General features: G+C 34.4%; 1 protein-coding gene and 1 pseudogene across 2 annotated transcripts in view; one reads left to right on the top strand and one right to left on the bottom strand.

Annotated features, from left to right (window-relative positions):
• Positions 1-3,624: 3,624 nt before the first annotated feature.
• METTL15 (methyltransferase 15, mitochondrial 12S rRNA N4-cytidine) overlaps positions 3,625-18,846 on the bottom strand; it is a 321,812-nt gene continuing 306,590 nt past the window's right edge. Inside the window, exon 6 of one of the 2 annotated variants that reach the window (XM_077114273.1) lies at positions 3,625-6,580. In XM_077114273.1, the coding sequence (XP_076970388.1) occupies positions 6,135-6,580 (446 nt within the window). In that variant the 3' untranslated portion in view covers positions 3,625-6,134. The remainder of the gene's footprint in view (positions 6,581-18,846) is intronic. The other variant, XM_077114274.1, reaches the window with a different exon arrangement.
• Positions 9,236-10,311, top strand: LOC143643950 (spermine synthase pseudogene; annotated as a pseudogene).

The raw sequence follows: 18,846 nt of genomic DNA, 5'->3' as shown, positions 1-18,846 counted from the left end.
CAAGAAAGTGTAAACTTTTTTTAAGAAATCATGTATGGAAGAAAACAGAAAGATGAATGGTATTTTTGGAAGAAAATCAGTCATTATTGTTTGCTTTTAGCATGAGGTACTTTTGAGTGTGTTTGTACACTGAGGGAAAGGCACAAGGGGAGAAGGGATTAAAGATTGGAGGCGGCAAGAAAAATTGATTAAACTAGGTCTTGGAGAAGATAAGAAGGAGCAAGGATAAGCTCTCTACTGAGATGTGTGAGTACAAAGTAGGGATAAGGGAAGAGCTTTATAAATGCTGGGATAAAGTTTGGGGTGTGTGTACTAAAGTGACCCAATTCTGATAATCTCTATTTTCATGGTGCTGTAAAATGGAAGATCATCAGCTCATTCTAAGTGTTAATAATCAACCTACCTTTCACTAATTATTTCCCCTTTAATACCTGCAGCATACGTATTTTCTTAGTTCCTTGGTCTCTTCATATTGGCTTTAAGTATGTAAGTAGGAAATTTTTTCATACTCCTGTAACAGTCTCCCACCTAATATCTCAGAAATTACTTGTTTCCTTTTCCTCCTGAAAAGGCATTTTGTAGAATCTTACTATAAGTACTACTTAAATTGGCCACTTACCTATGTGAAGGTAAAGGACAAATGTTTTCTCCAACCTAAATGAATGTCAATTAATCTCAGCAACTGATTCTTTTATTCCCATCTTGTTTTCTTATAAATGAAAAATCCACAAGACTGTGTGTTTTATATGCCTTGTCAAGGTATACCAAACAGTGGGGGTATTAAATAAATAATAATAGGATAAAACCCCAAATAATAAAATTAACTATAACCTAATCGATCTCTGCTAGTGATGCAGAATCTGTACGTAAAACTACCCAGAATGAAGCATGTGAAACCTTAATCACAGAGTCCAGAAATACCATATTTGGTAAATGCCTTCCAGCAAAATAATAGCACCATGCATTCAGAGTATTCACTATGTGCCCGCCCAGAATTGTGCCAAATGTTTTACATGCATTATCTCATTTCATCCTTAGGATTTTCAGTGAATTCATCTTAATTGAGTACTTGAATTTGAACATAGCAAACTGATGAGAAAAGAATCAGTATTATTCCCATTTTAAAGTAAAATAAATGAGGATTCAAAGAGATTGAGGGGCATATATACAGAACTGGCCTCATATTCATGCTTTACTGACCAAAAGCTAATGGTGTTATTTACAGCTTCCTCCTCAATTTAGCACCTAGAAGAGTTGGACAACACATTTCGCCCTGTGAAAGGATGAAGACTCTTACCATTTGATTATTTAACAATATAAATCCTGATCTTGTGCAAGGAAGACAAGTATTATAGGCTAAAGTATAGGGATGGGTTTGAATAGATAGAGGCAACTACTTGATAATCAGAAATGCAAGATGCTTTCTTGTTTGATTTTAGCTTTGTATTCTGCCATATGATTAATGTTATATATATTTAATAAGGCAACTACTGATGGTTGAAAACCTTGCTAGTATTTAAAGTAGAGGATTGACTAAGGACATTACTAATTGACATTACCAAAGGGGCAACTTCCTACTTTTCACATCGGAGTAATAAATTTGATTTCTTTGCTTATGTTGTTTAATAATTTGAGTATATTATTTGAGAGAAAAGTTTGTGGAAGATTTTAAGGTCCTTAAAAATGATGAGCATTATGAACTATCACCATTGTATGTTACATAATTAATTCTACTGAATTATCTTTAACATTTTTGAAAATCTACCATATAGATTTATAAAAAATAATGTACATTTAGAATTTCCCTTAGCATTCTTGGAGATCATCCGATGTGTTATCAAACATTAGTTGGAAACAGTAGCTATAAACAGATGAAATTGAGAAAATAATATAAAAAGTTACACCTGTCATACAATCCAGCCTCTTTAGAATGATACTATTTTATAAACCATGCTTCATTTGACATCAAACATATGGCATTACAGTTCTGAGAAAAATATATCTCTGATCAGAATTTCTGACATTAAATTTATATTTATCAAGGGTGGTACAACAATGGCTCAGTACCAGAATTCTCACCTGCCATGCTGGAGACCTGGGTTTGATTCCTGGTACCTGCCCATGCAAAAAAAAAAAAAAAAAGATGATATCAAGTAACTCCAAGAACTTCTTTTTACATTTAATGCTTATCCCTTTCCATTATAGACTATGCTTACACAAAATGTATTTATATGAGAACAATGCAGGAATTAAAAAAACTCAATGGCAAAAATAGCTGCATTAAAAATTGCACCCAGAAGCATGTTTGGTCAATTCTTATTTGTTACAAAGATCTTTATAGGCAGGGTTAGTTTGTGATAGCACATACTCATATAAGACTAACATTTCTTTTCTCTAGGGTGAACCTGAAACATAAGTTAATGCTCATCTCAGTTACAGGTGCCTTATTAAATGTATCATTGCTCATATGGCAATGGCAGAATACAAAGCTGAAATCAAACAAGAGGGTATATTCCATTTCTGACTGTTGAGTAATTACTGCTATTAAAACCTATTTTTATACTTTAGCCAATAATACTTATCTGCCTTGCACAGGGTGAAGATTTATATTGTTAAATAATCAAATGGTATAAGAAATTCACATACTAATTTGAACACAGAAGGGGAAGGGGAGTGTTTGCAAAGAGACAGGGAGGCAATTTTTACTTTGTGCTAAATGATTAAATTTTTCTATACTTATAATTCTTTTTTGTTTTATCCAAGTGAAAGTGCTGATGCAAATTTTGTATTAGTTATACATTTGGAATTTTCCATAAAGAACTATTTCGTACTTTTAGTTGAGAGATTTCAAATGAAATTAAAATTATCTCTTTAAGTCTGCAGTACACACTAATCATCATCTCTTCTTATTTAAAAACAAAATAGAAAAAAAAGTTTTGAAAGCTCTGAAAGTATGCAATACTCTGCAAAGATTAATGAAAATACAGTTTTAAAATATTTGATAGAGAATTTTTAGAGATATTAATTTTAATAAACTAATTAAGCTATTGCGTTCTCTTATAAGTTATTGGGTACAATATAACCGATAGTTTAATATAAAAATATTAGCACACATAAGTCATATATTATATGACAGAAAAGATATATAAATATGATTATTACTCCCCCAAAAAAATACTTCATAGAGGTTTCTCTAGAAACTTCATAGAGATTATTTAGTAACTAGTTTGAAAAAAAAATGAATATGTAAAATAGGGATATCAACTCAAAATTGCACGCAGTTATTAAATTTCATCAATTCTTAATAAGTGTTGAGTTGAAAATTAAGAATTGATGAAGTATCTAATGTTGATCTTATGTTAAAATAGATGGTAGGGCCATGGTGGCTCAGCAGGCATGAATGCTTGCCTGCCATGCCAGAGGACCCGGGTTCGATTCCTGGTGCCTGCCCATGTAAAAACAAAACAAACAAACAAAAAAACCCTGAGAATATAATCTAGTAATGCCTAGAGTGTATAATGATAGCGACTAAATACACAAATTAAAAAATGTTAAAAAAAATAGATGGTAGAAGGCAGTAATAGAGATTCATAAATGTAAAACAATCACCTGTTTTATGTTCTTTATATTTTATTAGCAAAGCAATGCACATACATGTAACAATTTTTATTTTCTTTGTGTATTGTTTGAATTTTCCAAGACCATTCTCTCAAGTTAACATTTAAAATTCACTCATGTATTTTATTATGCATCCTACAACAAAGGCTACGAAGAAAGCAGGGATAATTGTGGCAAAAAGCCTAAACAGAGAGAATAGTTTATATATAACTATTATATATATATAATATATATTATATATTTATATAGTATATATAAAACTATAAATAGAGAGAATGGTTTATATATAACTATTATATATATAATACATATTATATATTTATATAGTATATATAAAACTGTATATATATATATATAGTTTTATAGCCCTAGTTAATAAATTTTTATGCAAAAACATTTTAAAGCCAATATTATAGTTTTTGAAGACAGATTTTTCTCAAACACATGGTTTAAGATTTTTTTCTGTCAGTTTCCATTTTACATAAAATAAAAAATTCCCAATAATATAGAGGGTACAAAAATGATTGGTGAAATAGGTGAATCATTGTTGAATACAAAGGTGTAGTCTTTCATTTTCCGATCAGTGCTCAGATCAAAACCTACCTTGGGGTTCTTACTTTTTGATTCCCAAGTACACCTTATATAAAAAGAGAAATGTCCACAATTCTTTAGGTAGGATGCAGGGGATTAATTTAGGAACATTATATTGTTTCCATTTTGAGAACACTGCTCACCAGAATCTTTCCTAATTCTGATTTCAATGCAGAATTGTTCTGATTTGAATAAAGCATTTAAAAAGTGGTAAACAAGTTTGGGAATGAAGGTAAATATTACAGAGGTAGATAAAATAATAAATCTGAAGTAAATTCAATTATTTACTATCTGTCCCTATAGTTGTACTGAAATTTCATTCACTTGGATTCGCAAATTTAGAAATTATAATCATAATAGAAAAGATTAATTTTCACTGTATTTGAAGAAATAATATTTGTAGAAATACAAATACAATTTCAAGGATAACTTTTTAAGGGAGCAAACATTTATGTTCACTTTCAATCAACATGTGTCATGCTCTACCCAGTGTACACTTAATTCATACTCATCTCTTAGGGCACAATTCAAACAACACTTTCTCAGACCTGGTTTCCTTCACTAGATAAATACCTACTAGATGCTCTTACAGTACCATGTGCTGCTTTTTTTGTAGCTCTTACCACTGTATAAACTTCTATTTATTTATATTTTTATTTGTTATATATTTTTGTGATTTTTTTAAAACTAATATCATTCTCCTCCATCCAAGGGAGTAGTACCATGGGCCATGTATATATTCACTTTTTGTTTCTCTAGTGCCTAGTTCAGTACTTGCTGAATAACTAGGTTAGAAGTGCATATTTTTGGTAAAGATTTGATATGTGAATTGTGAATTCTCATCAATTTCGTAAAGAATACTTTACCAAGTGGACTTCTGAGTAAATATTTTACCCTTATAACCATTACTGCATATAAGTAAAAATATTCAGAGGGTAGGCCACGGTGGCCCAGCAGGCAGAGTTCTCACCTGCCATGAGGGAGACCTGGGTTTGATTCCTGGTGCCTGCCCATGCAAAAAAGAAAAATAAAAAAATCAGAGTGCATTTATTTTAATATATTGAAGAAATCAGTTAGCTTTCTATCTCAAATAGACTTGGGTGAGTTAGTTTGAATAGGTCAATTTAAAACTGCAGGATTCAAATAATAGGAAGATTTATTATTTATCAAAGGCATTGTAAGCTATTATTAAAATAAACACAAGTGACTTTAAATACAGGTGTTACAGAACAATTCTCAGTAAAGGTTCTTAGGGAAACTCTATATTTTTGCTTTGTTTTATATAAAAACATGGCATATATTATACTGAGAAATCTCTTTAAAATAATGCACACTAAAAACACAGCTTTGAAATTTATCAATATAATGCATTTCCAAAATAATACTTGAATATTTTAAAATTGTCCAATGTTAATATTTGAGATAGCTATAGTAGTAATTATATACTCTTAAAGAGGGAAATTAAGATTCATTCCATTATCATTATTAATTATATGTGCCATAGAAAGTCTATTGAAAATTAGAATATCTAATACAGAATTTAGCACATGAAGATATGATTATATTATCTCTCTTTTTGTCAGCTTGAGTGTACATATTTAGATATATAAACATAACTTAGTTGGTTTTTAAAAAAATTTCCTGGTCACAGAAAGGACTGCATTTCCAAAGTCAAATATAATTCTAAGACAAACACATTTTTCCAGTCTTGAAATCATGTTCCTTGATTTGAACTTTCTGTGTCATGCTAATATTTCCTATGTTTTCTTATTGAGAAAAAAATAATCTTGAATATCTTCAATTTTCAAACTTCCCTCCACTTTCAGTAGCACTGTTACTGTAGCAATGTTGAGTAGCATCATGTGAAAAAAATTAAAGAAAATGTGAGGGAAAATGTGAAAGATCAGATGATGGTAACTTTTTTCTCATAATTTGATAGCTGCTCTGAGTTTGGCTGAGCGTCCTCTAGGGTTGTCTTGTACATCCTGATCTTCTGGAGTAAGCACCTTCTTGTGTATTAATTTCCACATTAAAGGATCTCTTCCTACAGAGATGCCTTCCTTGTTTTCTTGACCCAAACCCAATCTTGATGTTTGTATCACCTTCTGTCTGGCACTTAGATTAAATCTTTCTGTCATGCTTATACCAAGCAAGAATCGTTTGACGATGCGATCTTCTAGTGAATGGAAGGAAAGGGCTACAAGACGACCACCAGGTCTCAGAAATTTCTGAGCTGTCTTCAGTCCTGTGTAGAGTTCATTAAGTTCATTGTTCACAAATATACGAAAAGCTTGGAAAGTTTTGGTAGCGATATGGGTAGATCGCTGGAGCAAGTCTTTACGTGCATAAATTGCAGAAGCAGGAAATGCACCTAGGAAAAGATTTTGTTAAAACAGAAAAAAGGGAAGAGATAACATTAATATTTTACACTATAAATCTACTGTTATGTTGTACATATGTGTCTATTTAAGGAACTAAGTTTTCTTAGATAATTGTGGCAATTCATTCATATTTATGCCTCCTGTATCCAAGCATTCTCTCAAGATTTTAAACTATGTATCAGAAATATCTTTCATAGCTTGTAAGGGTAATGAGAGTTGAAAAAAGAGAGGAGAAAGAAAAGAGGATGGAAAAATAATTGAAGAAATACAAAATAACTTCTGAATGCTAGTAAAAAACATAAACTTACAAAGTTCATGATAGACAAAGTTCAGTGAACCAGAGATAGAATACAAAGAAAACTGCACCTATGCACATTATAATCAAACTGCTACAAGCCAAATATAGCAAAAACAAAACAAAACTCAAAAGCAGCAAAGAAAACAATACATTATATAAAGAACAAATACATGATTGACAGCTAATTTCTAAAGAGTACAATGGAGGCTACTGGGCACTGGAATGACATATTTCAAGAAGGCTATATCCAATGAAACTATTCTTCAAAACCGAAGGTTCAAGGACATGTTTTCAAAATCCTTCAGGCTGAAATAAAATGATACTAGATGATAACTTGGATATACAGAAAGGAATGAAGAGTTCTAGATAGGTAGTAAATATAAAAGACCATATGTATCTAATTGCTTAATTGCTTTCAAAGATATAAGACTGTTTAAGCAAAAACTATACTACTATGTTCTTGGGTTTAAAATAAATACAGATGTGTACTCTGTGTTATAACAATAGCACAATGGGGGAGAGTGAGTTAATGGGACTATACTAGTGCAAGGTTCCTATAATTTACTGGACATTAAAGTTGCATAATGTGATTCCCGGAGCAACCACTTTAAAAAAAGGTAAGAAATAAATCTAACAAGCTAATAGAGAAAAAATGACAAAAAGACAAAAAGCAAAATGTAAGACAATAAATAAAAAAATATATTAATAATTGCATTAAATATGAATGGACTAAACACCCCAATAAAAAAATCAGAGATAGACTAGAAAAATAGCAAGACACAACTATGTTGTGTACAAAGAATGAACTTTCAATATAAAAACAAAAGTACGTTGAAAGTAAAAGTCTGAGAAAATATATAGAATGTAGACAGTAATCAGAAGAAAACTGTAGAGGTAATATTAATATCAGACAAAATAAACTTTAAAAAGGGGTGTAACGAGCAACATTTCCTGTTGAGAAAAAAAGTCAGCATAGCAGGTAGATGCAACAGTTATAAATGTGCATGGAGGTAATAACATCATTAACCCCAAAAAAACTTGAGGCAAAACTAACTGAACTGGGGGTGCAAGGGTAATTCAGTGGTAGAATTCTCGCCTGCCATGCGGGAGAACTGGGTTCAATTTCTGGCCAGTGTACTTCCCAGAAAAAATCAACATGGTGCTGCAATGGCGGGATACTCTGTGGAAAAAGAATGCCAAAAAATAAGAACAACTAATTGAACTGAAGGGCAATATAGACAAGTGAACAATGATAGTGAATTCTAACACTTTTTTTTGCAGTAATTAATAAAATGAAGAAAAAATCAGAACACAGATGAATTTAACAACAATACTGACTAACTTGACTTATACATTCACCGAACATTCTGCCCATTTAGAAGATTACATTATTTTCAAGCATATATGGAATACTCACCAAGACAGACCATATTGCTGGGCTATAAAACAAGTCCCAATAAATTTCCGAGGACTGATATTATAAAGAATATGTGTTCTAACAACAGCAGAATTAAACTGGAAATAAGAGAAGTATGACTGGAAAACCCTCAGATATTTAGAAATTCTCAGAAATTCCCAATTCTCACAAATGATTCAAGGAAATAACAGAAACACTAAAGAGTTCTGAGGCAATAAAGGAAATTGAATTTATAATTAAAAACCTTTTAACAAAGAAAACTCTAGGTACAAATGACTTCATTAGTTAAGTATTTAAAACATATAAGGAAAGAACAATATTAAATCATTTTATAAGCCCAGTGTTATTCTGTGATGAAAAATAGACAAAGACACCATCCAGAAAAAAAAAAATCCTCCAGATCAATATCCTTCATACCAAAGACATAAAATTCCTTAAGAAAATATTTGCAAATCCAATCCCACAATATATATGTGGCACACACACATTATGGACAAGTGAGGTTTATCTCATGAATGTAAGGGTTAAGGATAGAAAATCAATTAATGTCATTTATCCTATCAACATACTGACAAAAAAAAAACAGCATGTGATCAACTCAACAGATGACAAAATTCAACATGACATTCAAGATAAAGTCTCAGCAAATAAAAATTTGCAGGGAATTTCCTCAATTGGAAAAAAGACTTCTAAGAAAAACCTATAACTAACATTATAATTAATGGTGAAAGACTGATGTCTCCTCTTACTACACCCTCTCAGTATTGTACTGCAATTCTTAACAAGTGGAACAAGACAAGTAAACATATTAAAATGATATGAAGGGTACTCCCTACTGGCTACATGCAGCCTGACATGGTGCACAGCCCCAGTCTCTGTGGCCACCTCCTCTAGGCATTGCACAGGGCCATGCTGTACCACCGCAGCAGCAGAATACAACATCCTCGACTTCATTCTCAGTAGCAAAGCAGATGATGTGACTATTCTAAAAGGCCAGCAGCCCATTTTCCAGGAGTGGGGAATGATGGAGTCAGTGTATACCTGGCAGGACCATGCTATTTAGCAACCTACATGAATAAAAATGTCAGCTTTGCCAATTTGAGAATTTACCTACCTGGACTGGTGATATTGGCCCTTCAGAGTTATGACAGTGATGTACAATGCAAAGAAGAAATTGACAATCTTTTGAATAATGTAGAAGAAAGAATGAAAGAACTTAGGACAGTACAAGGAGGGTGAGGTGATTACCACCCACAGTTTTAGGAGGTACCATTGACAGATACTGGCCCATGCTGATGGGCACTTGCTTGAGTATGATATAGATGAAGTGGTATATGATGAAGACTCACATTATCAGAACATTAAAATTCTGCACTCAGAGTAATTTGGAAATATTCTCAACCTCAGTGGGTGTGTCAATTTGGCAGAGAGTAATTTGGCATATACCTCGGCCATCATAGGCAGTGGAAAAGAAGATAACACTGGCAAAGACATACTGATTCTGGGAGGATGAGATGGGGACATATTATATGAAATCGTCAAACTGAAACCAAACATGGTTACTATGGTAGAGATTGACCAAATGGTGATTGACGGGTGTAAGAAATATATGCAAAAACTTGTGGTGACATCTTAGACAATCTTTAAGGAGAGTGCTGATAGGTTCTAATTGAAGACTGCATTCCAGTACTGAAGAAATATGCCAAAGAAGGGAGAAAGTTTGATTCTGTGATTAATGAATTGACATCTGTTCAAATCTCCATGTCTCTGGAAGAAGATTCCACATGGGAGTTTCTCAGACTGATTCATGGTCTTTCAGTGAGAATATTGAAACAGGATGGGAACTGTTTTACACAGGGAACTGTATCAATATGATGGAAGTTCCGTAGCCCTGTGAAGAATAGTTTGGGTGCCTGTAGTGTCTTGTGGAATTCTTGAAGGAGTCTGTCTGTGTCCCTTAACACTTGGAGTTGTGGGCATTTTATATTGTTTGAAAGAAACCTTGAAGTTTAATATCATCTAATCATGTACTCTGCAAATAGTCATCCTGACCTTTATATGCTTCAGGTAACACTGAAATGAGTCAGGCAGTTGATTGTGAATTCCTTTGAAGTTTTTATTTTAAAGTATTATTTTTAATTTGAAAGAAGAAACTGGAAAATGTATATTTTGATGAGCTAGGGTGTTATTATTTGGAAGTCAGCTCGAGGATGATTGGGCAGCCCATGAAGGCTGCTGAATGCACTGAACCCCTAGGATATGATTTTTATTACTTTTTATTTTTATGCAGTCTTTTTTGTTTTGTTTTTGGTAGACCTTCAATTAGAATGTCAGGAAGAATGAACATCATTATTTTGTCTGTGAGGGAGGTTCTCGATAGTATTTATTGTCAAGAAATTGATTTAGATATTAAAATTTGGTGCTTAAAAGAATTAGAAATGAATAGAATCTCTTCCATTAAAATTACAAAAGAGAAAAATAAGGTATAATGACTGCAAAAGAAAAAGTAAAACAGTATTTACAGACAAGACTATCTATGTAGAAAATTCAAGTGAATTAAAAAATGAGCTACTTGAATTAATAGTGAATTTAGCAAAGTAATAGGTTAATATACAAAAATTAACTGCATTTTTATATATAAGAAGTAAAAATTGGAAATGAAATTGTAAAACTTTATTTATCATAGCATCAAATATTTAGGAATAAATTTAATGAAATATGTGCAAGACCTGTGTATTGAAAATCACAAAATATTGCTTAGAGAAAGTAACAAGGACCTAAAAATAATAAGAGATATTATGCTCATGAAATGGAATATGTTAAGATAGCAATCCTCCACCATATTATCTACAAATTTAATGCAATCACAATCAAAATCCTCAAAGACTGTTTCGGTGAATACTAAAAAGCTGCTTCTAAAATGCCTGTGGAAATTTAAAGGACAGAAGAACAAAAACAATTTTGAAAAACAACAAAGTTGAAGAATTTACAAAATTTGATTTCAAGATTAACAATAAAGCTGAAGTAATCAAGACAGTGTTATACTAGCATAACATTAGGCATTTAGATTAAGGGAACAGAACAGGCAGCTCAAAAATAGACCCACATTTTTTATGGGCAATTGATTTTTGACAGAGTTGTCAGGTTAATTCAATGGAGAAATAACAGTCCTTTCAACTAACAGTGAAAATAACAGTGCTGGAATAAATGAATATCTGTACAAAAGAAGATAAACCTAACCCTTACTTCACATAATACCCAAAAACTAACTCAAAATGGATTACAGACCTAACAGTAAACACTAAAACCATAAAAATTGTACCTGAGATGGTGGAATGAGCAGCTTCAGGGCTCCATGACCCTACACAAAGTTTGAACAACCAGCAAGAACTTGCAGAAACATATTTGGAAGCATCAGAAACCTCCAGAAAATGGTTAAAGAATTGTAGTAATAGGGTGAGAGCCAAATCAAGAAAAAGGATACTTAAAAACAGTAGGATCCTAGTGCCCTGGCTGTCCCTTTCCCTCACTGGTTCAGAATTGAGTTGCCCTGTGCTCCCAGAGCAGATCCCTAGTTTTTGTTCCATAGGATGAAACATATTCCTTATGCACATACTGGAAGAATGTATGGCTGGCCCAATCTGTCTGGTGGTGGCCTGAGGGAGACATAACACTAAAATTTGCTCAGCATGTAGAATACTCCTACAGAACGCTATATAAAAGCAGTCAAGTGGCTGCCGGGGCAAGGAGTTGCTGGCTGTAGCTGTGAAGTAACTGCTTTCTAGAGAGCAGGGGACATTTGTATCTGTGTAAACAGGGGAATTCCTAGGGCCAAACACACATGCCCAAGACAGACTCATGCAGAGAAAGGTATAAAAGGCCCCTATACTTTGGTCTGGAAGTGTCCACTAAACTCTTTGCATGTATAAACTCTGAAGAAGAACACTCCCATGGGTCAATCTGCAAAGACTAGGACAGGTGTTTTCTTTTCCCCTTTCTTCTTCTTCTTCTTCTTTTTTTTTTTTTGTTAGCACATGGAATTCAAGGAAAGCTTGGATCCAAGTTTAAGGAACGGAGGATTCAGAGTCTAAATTTCAGCATTCAAATATCAAAATATCCAAATTTCAACAAAAGATTACAAAACAGCAAATAAAGAGGAAGCATGGTCCAGACAAAGGAGACGATAAAAGGATTAGAAAACGTCAATGTGGAAGATCACACCTGGGACATTCCAGACAAAGTCTTAAAAAAAAAAGTCCTCGGAGGGGCCAAGATGGCGGCTTAGCAATGTGCACGTTTTAGTTCATCGTCCAGAACAACTACTAAATAACCAGAAACAGTACAGAACAGCTCCTGGAGCCACGTCAGTGATGGGACTCACAGCATACCCCAGTCTGGACCAGCTGGACCGGCTGCAAGCCTCCCCAAAACTGTGAGTTCCCCAAGTCGCGGCAGCCAGCGCCCGGTGCCCCTCCACTGCAGGCGGCTTCCCAGAGGGAAAGGAAAGAGACTCTAAATCTGGTGAAGGCGGAGTTCACTCATTGGGCTCACGGAAAAAGAGGAAAGGGGAGGAAACAGAGGTTTTAGTGGCTGTGTTTCTACGGAGACTTGGCAGTCTCTGGATTCAGAGGCGGAACTTCTCAGGCTGCAACTGCCCCAGGCATAGGCAGAAACGGGCTGCTTTCAGGGCTGTCTCCCACCTGTGCCTTTCCCAGGGGAGGTGTGAAGCCCAACTCAGGTGGAATCCCTCTCAAGGAATTCAGACCCCAGGGCTTGGCAATTTGAAGCCATTAAAACCAACCTACAACCTCTCCTCCCTCTCCACCACGCCCCCAGCTGGGAGAGTCTAACAAAGTTAAAAGTGCCACAACATCTTTTGCTGGTGTGACCCGCAGCCAGACGCGCCACATACTGGGCAGGATAAGAAAAACAGAGCCCAGAGACTTTACAGGAAAGCCTTTCAACCTGCTGGGTCTCACCCTCAGGGAAAACTGATGCAGGTGACTCCTTCCCCCTGTTAGGAGGCCAGTTTAGTCTGGGAAAACCTGGCTGGAGTCTATAATACCAACGTAGACCCTCCTAAGGGTGGGGAGGGAAAAGGCACCATACAAGCAGGGCAAGAAAGAAGAAAACAAGAACTGAAAACTTCTTCTGTTAAACAAAACCTAAGCTAGAGGTCCAGAAAAAGCTGAATTGAAGGTCAAAGAACAGATAGACAACAAATTCATCTAGCAAGAAAACCCTAGGTAAGAGAAGTGAAAGCAATCTCCAGAATAAACTAATTAAGGTAATTAAATGTCTAGATGCCAGCAAAAAATAACAAACCACACCAGGAAAACTGAAGATATGGCCCAGTCAGAGGAACAGACCAATAGTTCAAATGAGATACAAGAGCTGAAACAATTAATTCAGAATAGAAGAACAGACATGGAAAACTTCATCAAAAACCAAATCAATGAATTGAGGGAGGATATGAAGAAGGGAAGGAATGAACAAAAAGAAGAAATGGAAAGTATGAAAAAATAAATTATGGAACTTATGGAGATGAAAGGTACAATAGAAGAGATGAAAAAAACAATGGAAACCTACAATGGTAGATTTCAAGAGACAGAGGTTAGGATTAGTGAACTGGAGGATGGAACATCTGAAATCTGGCAAGATACAGAAACTATAGGGAAAAAATGGAAAAATATGAGCAGGGACTCAGGGAACTGAATGACAATATGAAGCACACAAATATACATGTTGTGGGTGTCCCAGAAGGAGAAGAGAAAGGAAAAGGAGGAGAAAAACGAATAGAAGAAATTATCACTGAAAATTTGCCAACTCTTATGAAAGACCTAAAATTACAGATCCAAGAAGTGCAGCACACCCCAAAGAGAATAGATTCAAATAGACGTTCTCAAAGACACTTACTAGTCAGAATGTCAGAGGTCAAAGAGAAAGAGAGGATCTTGAAAGCAGCCAGAGAAAAGCAATCCATCACATACAAGGGAAACCCAATAAGACTATGTGTAGATTTCTCAGCAGAAACCATGGAGGCGAGAAGACAGTGGGATGATATATTTAAATTACTAAAAGAGAAAAACTGCCAACCAAGACTTCTATATCCAGCAAAATTGTCCTTCAAAAATGAAGGAGAAATTAAAACATTTATAGACAAAAAGTCACTGAGAGAATTTGTGACCAAGAGACCAGCTCTGCAAGAAATACTAAAGGGAGCACTAGAGACAGATACGAAAAGACAGAAGAGAGAGGTGTGGAGAATAGTGTAGAAAGAAGGAAAATTAGATATGACATATAAAATCCAAAAGGCAAAATGGTAGAGGAAAGTACTACCCAAACAGTAATAACACTAAATGTTAATGGATTGAACTCTGGATCAAAAGACATAGACTGGCAGAATGGATTAAAAAACAGGATCCTTCTATATGCTGTCTACAGGAAATACATCTTAGACCCAAAGATAAATATAGGTTGAAAGTGAAAGGTTGGGAAAAGATATTTCATGCAAATAACAACCAGAAAAGAGCAGGAGTAGCTATACTAATATTCAACAAATTAAACTTCAAATGTAAAACAGTTAAAAGAGACAAAGAAGGATACTAGGTACTAATAAAAGGAACAATTCAACATGAAAACATAACAATCATAAATATGTATGCACCGAACCAGAATGCCCCAAAATACATGAAGCAAACACTGTGAACACTGAAAAGGGAAATAGACATATCTACCATAATAGTTGGAGACTTCAATTCCCCATTCTCATCAATGGACAGAATATCTAGACAGAGGATCAATAAAGAAACAGAGAATTTGAATATTACAGTAAATGAGCTAGACTTAACAGACATTTATAGGACATTACAACCCAAAACAGCAGGATACACCTTTTTTTCAAGTGCTCATGGATCATTCTCAAAGATAGACCATATGCTGGGTCACAAAGCAAGTCTCAACAAATTTAAAAAGATTGAAATCATACAAAACACTTTCTCAGATCATAAGGGAATGAAGTTGGAAATCAATAATAGGCAAAGTGCCAAAAAATTCACAAATATGTGGAGGCTCAGTAACACACTCTTAAACAACCAGTGGGTCAAGGAAGAAATTACAAGAGAAATTAGTAAATATCTCAAGGCAAATGAAAATGAAAACACAACATATCAAAACTTATGAGATGCAGCAAAGGCAGTGCTAAGTGGGAAACTGATTGCCCTAAATGCCTGAATCAAAAAAGAAGAAAGGGCAAAAATACAGGAATTAACTGTCCACTTGGAAGAACTGGAGAAAGAACAGCAAACTAACCCCAAAGAGAGCAAAAGGAAAGAAATAACAAAGATTAGAGCAGAAATAAATGAAACTGAGAACATGAAAATAATTGAGAAAATCAATAAAACCAGAAGTTGGTTCTATGAGAAAATCAATAAGATTGATGGACCCTTAGCAAGATTGACAAAAAGAAGAAGAGAGAGGATGCAAATAAAGAAGATCAGAAATGGAAGAGGAGACATAACCACTGACCCCACAGAAATAAAGGAGGTAATAACAGGATACTATGAACAACTTTATGCCAATAAATACAATAATGTAGATGAAATGGACAACTTCCTAGAAAGGCATGAACAACCAACTTTGACTCAAGAGGAAATAGATGACCTCAACAAACCAATCACAAGTAAAGAAATTGAATCAGTCATTAAAAAGCTTCCCGAAAGTAAAGTCCAGGACTAGACGGCTCACATGTGAATTCTACCAAACATTCCAGAAAGAATTAGTACCAACCCTGCTCAAACTCTTCAAAAAAATTGAAGTGGAGGGAAAGCTACCTAATTCATTCTATGAAGCCAACATCACCCTCATACCAAAACCAGGCAAAGATATTACAAAAAAAGAAAACTACAGACCAATCTCTCTAATGAATATAGATGCAAAAATCCTCAATAAAATTCTAGCAAATTGAATCCAGCAACACATTAAAAGAATTATACATCATGACCAAGTAGGATTCATCCCAGGTATGCAAGGATGGTTCAACATAAGAAAATCAATTAATGTAATACACCATATCAACAAATCAAAGCAGAAAATCCACATGATCATCTCAATTGATGCAGAGAAGGCATTTGACAAAATTCAACTTCCTTTCCTGATGAAAACAATTCAAAGGATAGGAATACAAGGGAATTTCCTTAAAACGATAAATGGAATATGTGAAAAACCCACAGCTAATATCATCCTCAATGGGGAAAAACTGAAAACTTTCCCCCTAAGATCAGGAACAAGACAAGGATGCCCACTATCACCACTGTTATTCAACATTTTGTTGGAAGTTCTATTCAGAGCAATTAGACAAGAAAAAGAAATACAAGGCATCAAAATTGGAAAGGAAGAAGTAAAACTCTCACTGTTTGCAGATGATATGATACTATATGTCGAAAACCCTGAAAAACCCACAGCAAAACTACTAGAGCTAATAAACGAGTACAGCAAAGTGGCAGGGTACAAGATCAACATTCAAAAATCTGTAGTGTTTCTATACACTAGTAATGAACAATCTGAGGGGGAAATCAAGAAACAAATTCCATTTACAATTGCAACTAAAAGAATAAAATACTTAGGAATAAATTTACCTAAAGAGACAAAAGACCTATACAAAGAAAACTACAAGAAACTGTTAAAAGAAATCAAAGAAGCCCTAAATAGATGGAAGGGCATACCATGTTCATGGATTGGAAGACTAAATATAGTTAGGATGTCAATTCTACCTAAATTGATTTACAGATTCAACGCAATACCAATCAAAATCCCAACAACTTACTTTTCAGAAATAGAAAAACCAATAAGCAAATTTATCTGGAAGGGGAGGGTGCCCTGAATTGCTAAAAGTATCTTGAGGAAAAAAAATGAAGCTGGAGGTCTCATGCTGCCTGACTTTAAGGCATATTATGAAGCCACAGCAGTCAAAACAGCATGGTATTGGCATAAAGATAGATATATGGACCCAGGGAATCAAATAGAGTGTTCAGATATAGACCCTTTCTCTATGGACATTTAATCTTTGATAAGACAGTCAAGCCAACTCACCTGGGACAGAACAGTCTCTTCAATAAATGGTGCCTAGAGAACTGGATATCCATATGCAAAAGAATGAAAGAGGACCCATATCTCACACCCTATACAAAAGTTAACTCAAAATGGATCAAAGATCTAAACATCAGGTCTAAGACCATAAAACAATTAGAGGAAAATGTAGGGAAATATCTTATAAATATTATAATTGGAGGCGGTTTTATAGACTTTACATCTAAAGCAAGAGCACTGAAGAAAGAAAGATATAAACAGGAACTCCTCAAAATTAAACACTTTTGTGCATCAAACAACTTCATCAAGGAAGGAGAAAAACAGCCTACACAATGGGAGACAATATTTGGAAACGACATATCAGATACAGGTCTAGTATCCAGAATTTATAAAGAGATTGTTCAACTCAACAACAAAAAGACAGCCAATCCAATTACAAAATGGGAAAAAGACTTGAACAGACAACTCTCAGAAGAGGAAGTACAAATGGCCAAAAGGCACATGAAGAGATGTTCAACGTCCCTGGCCATTAGAGAAATACAAATCAAAACCACAGTGAGATATCATCTCACACCTACCAGAATGGCCATTATCAACAAAACAAAAAATGACAAGTGCTGGAGAGGATGTGGAGAAAGAGGCACACTTATCCATTGTTGGTGGGAATGTCAAACGGTGCAACCACTGTGGAAGGCAGTTTGGCAGTTCCTCAAAAAGCTGAATATAGAATTGCCATACGACCCAGCAATACCATTGCTAGGTATCTACTCAAAGGACTTAAGGGCAAAGACACAAACGGACATTTGCACACCAATGTTTATAGCAGCATTATTTACAATTGCAAAGAGATGGAAATAGCCAAAATGTCCATCAACAGACGAGTGGCTAAACAAACTGTGGTATATACATACAATGTAATGTTATGCAGCTTTAAGACAGAATAAACTTATGAAGCATGTAATAACATGGATGGACCTAGAGAACATTATGCTGAGTGAGACTAGCCAAAAACTAAAGGACAAATACTGTATGGTCCCACTGATGTGAACCGACATTAGAGAATAAACTTGGAATATGTCATTGGTAACAGAGACCATCAGGAGTTAGAAATAGGGTAAGATAATGGGTAATTGGAGCTGAAGGGATACAGACTGTGCAACAGGACTGGATACAAAAACTCAAAAATGGACAGCACAATATTACCTAATTGTAATGTAATTATGTTAAAACACTGAATGAAGCTGCATCTGAGCTATAGTTTTTTTTTATATTTTTTGTACTTTTTATTTTTATTTTTTTCTCTATATTATCATTTTATTTCTTTTTCTGTTTTCTTGCTATTTCTTTTTCTAAATCGATGCAAATGTACTAAGAAATGATGATCATGCATGTATGTGATGATATTAAGAATTACTGATTGCATATGTAGAATGGAATGATTTCTAAAGTTGTGT

This window comes from Tamandua tetradactyla, chromosome 8, assembly GCF_023851605.1.
Source record: "Tamandua tetradactyla isolate mTamTet1 chromosome 8, mTamTet1.pri, whole genome shotgun sequence".
In the NCBI taxonomy this organism is placed as follows: domain Eukaryota; kingdom Metazoa; phylum Chordata; class Mammalia; order Pilosa; family Myrmecophagidae; genus Tamandua; species Tamandua tetradactyla.
Note: the sequence above shows the minus strand (reverse complement) of the source record. Positions and strands in the feature narration are given on the sequence as shown.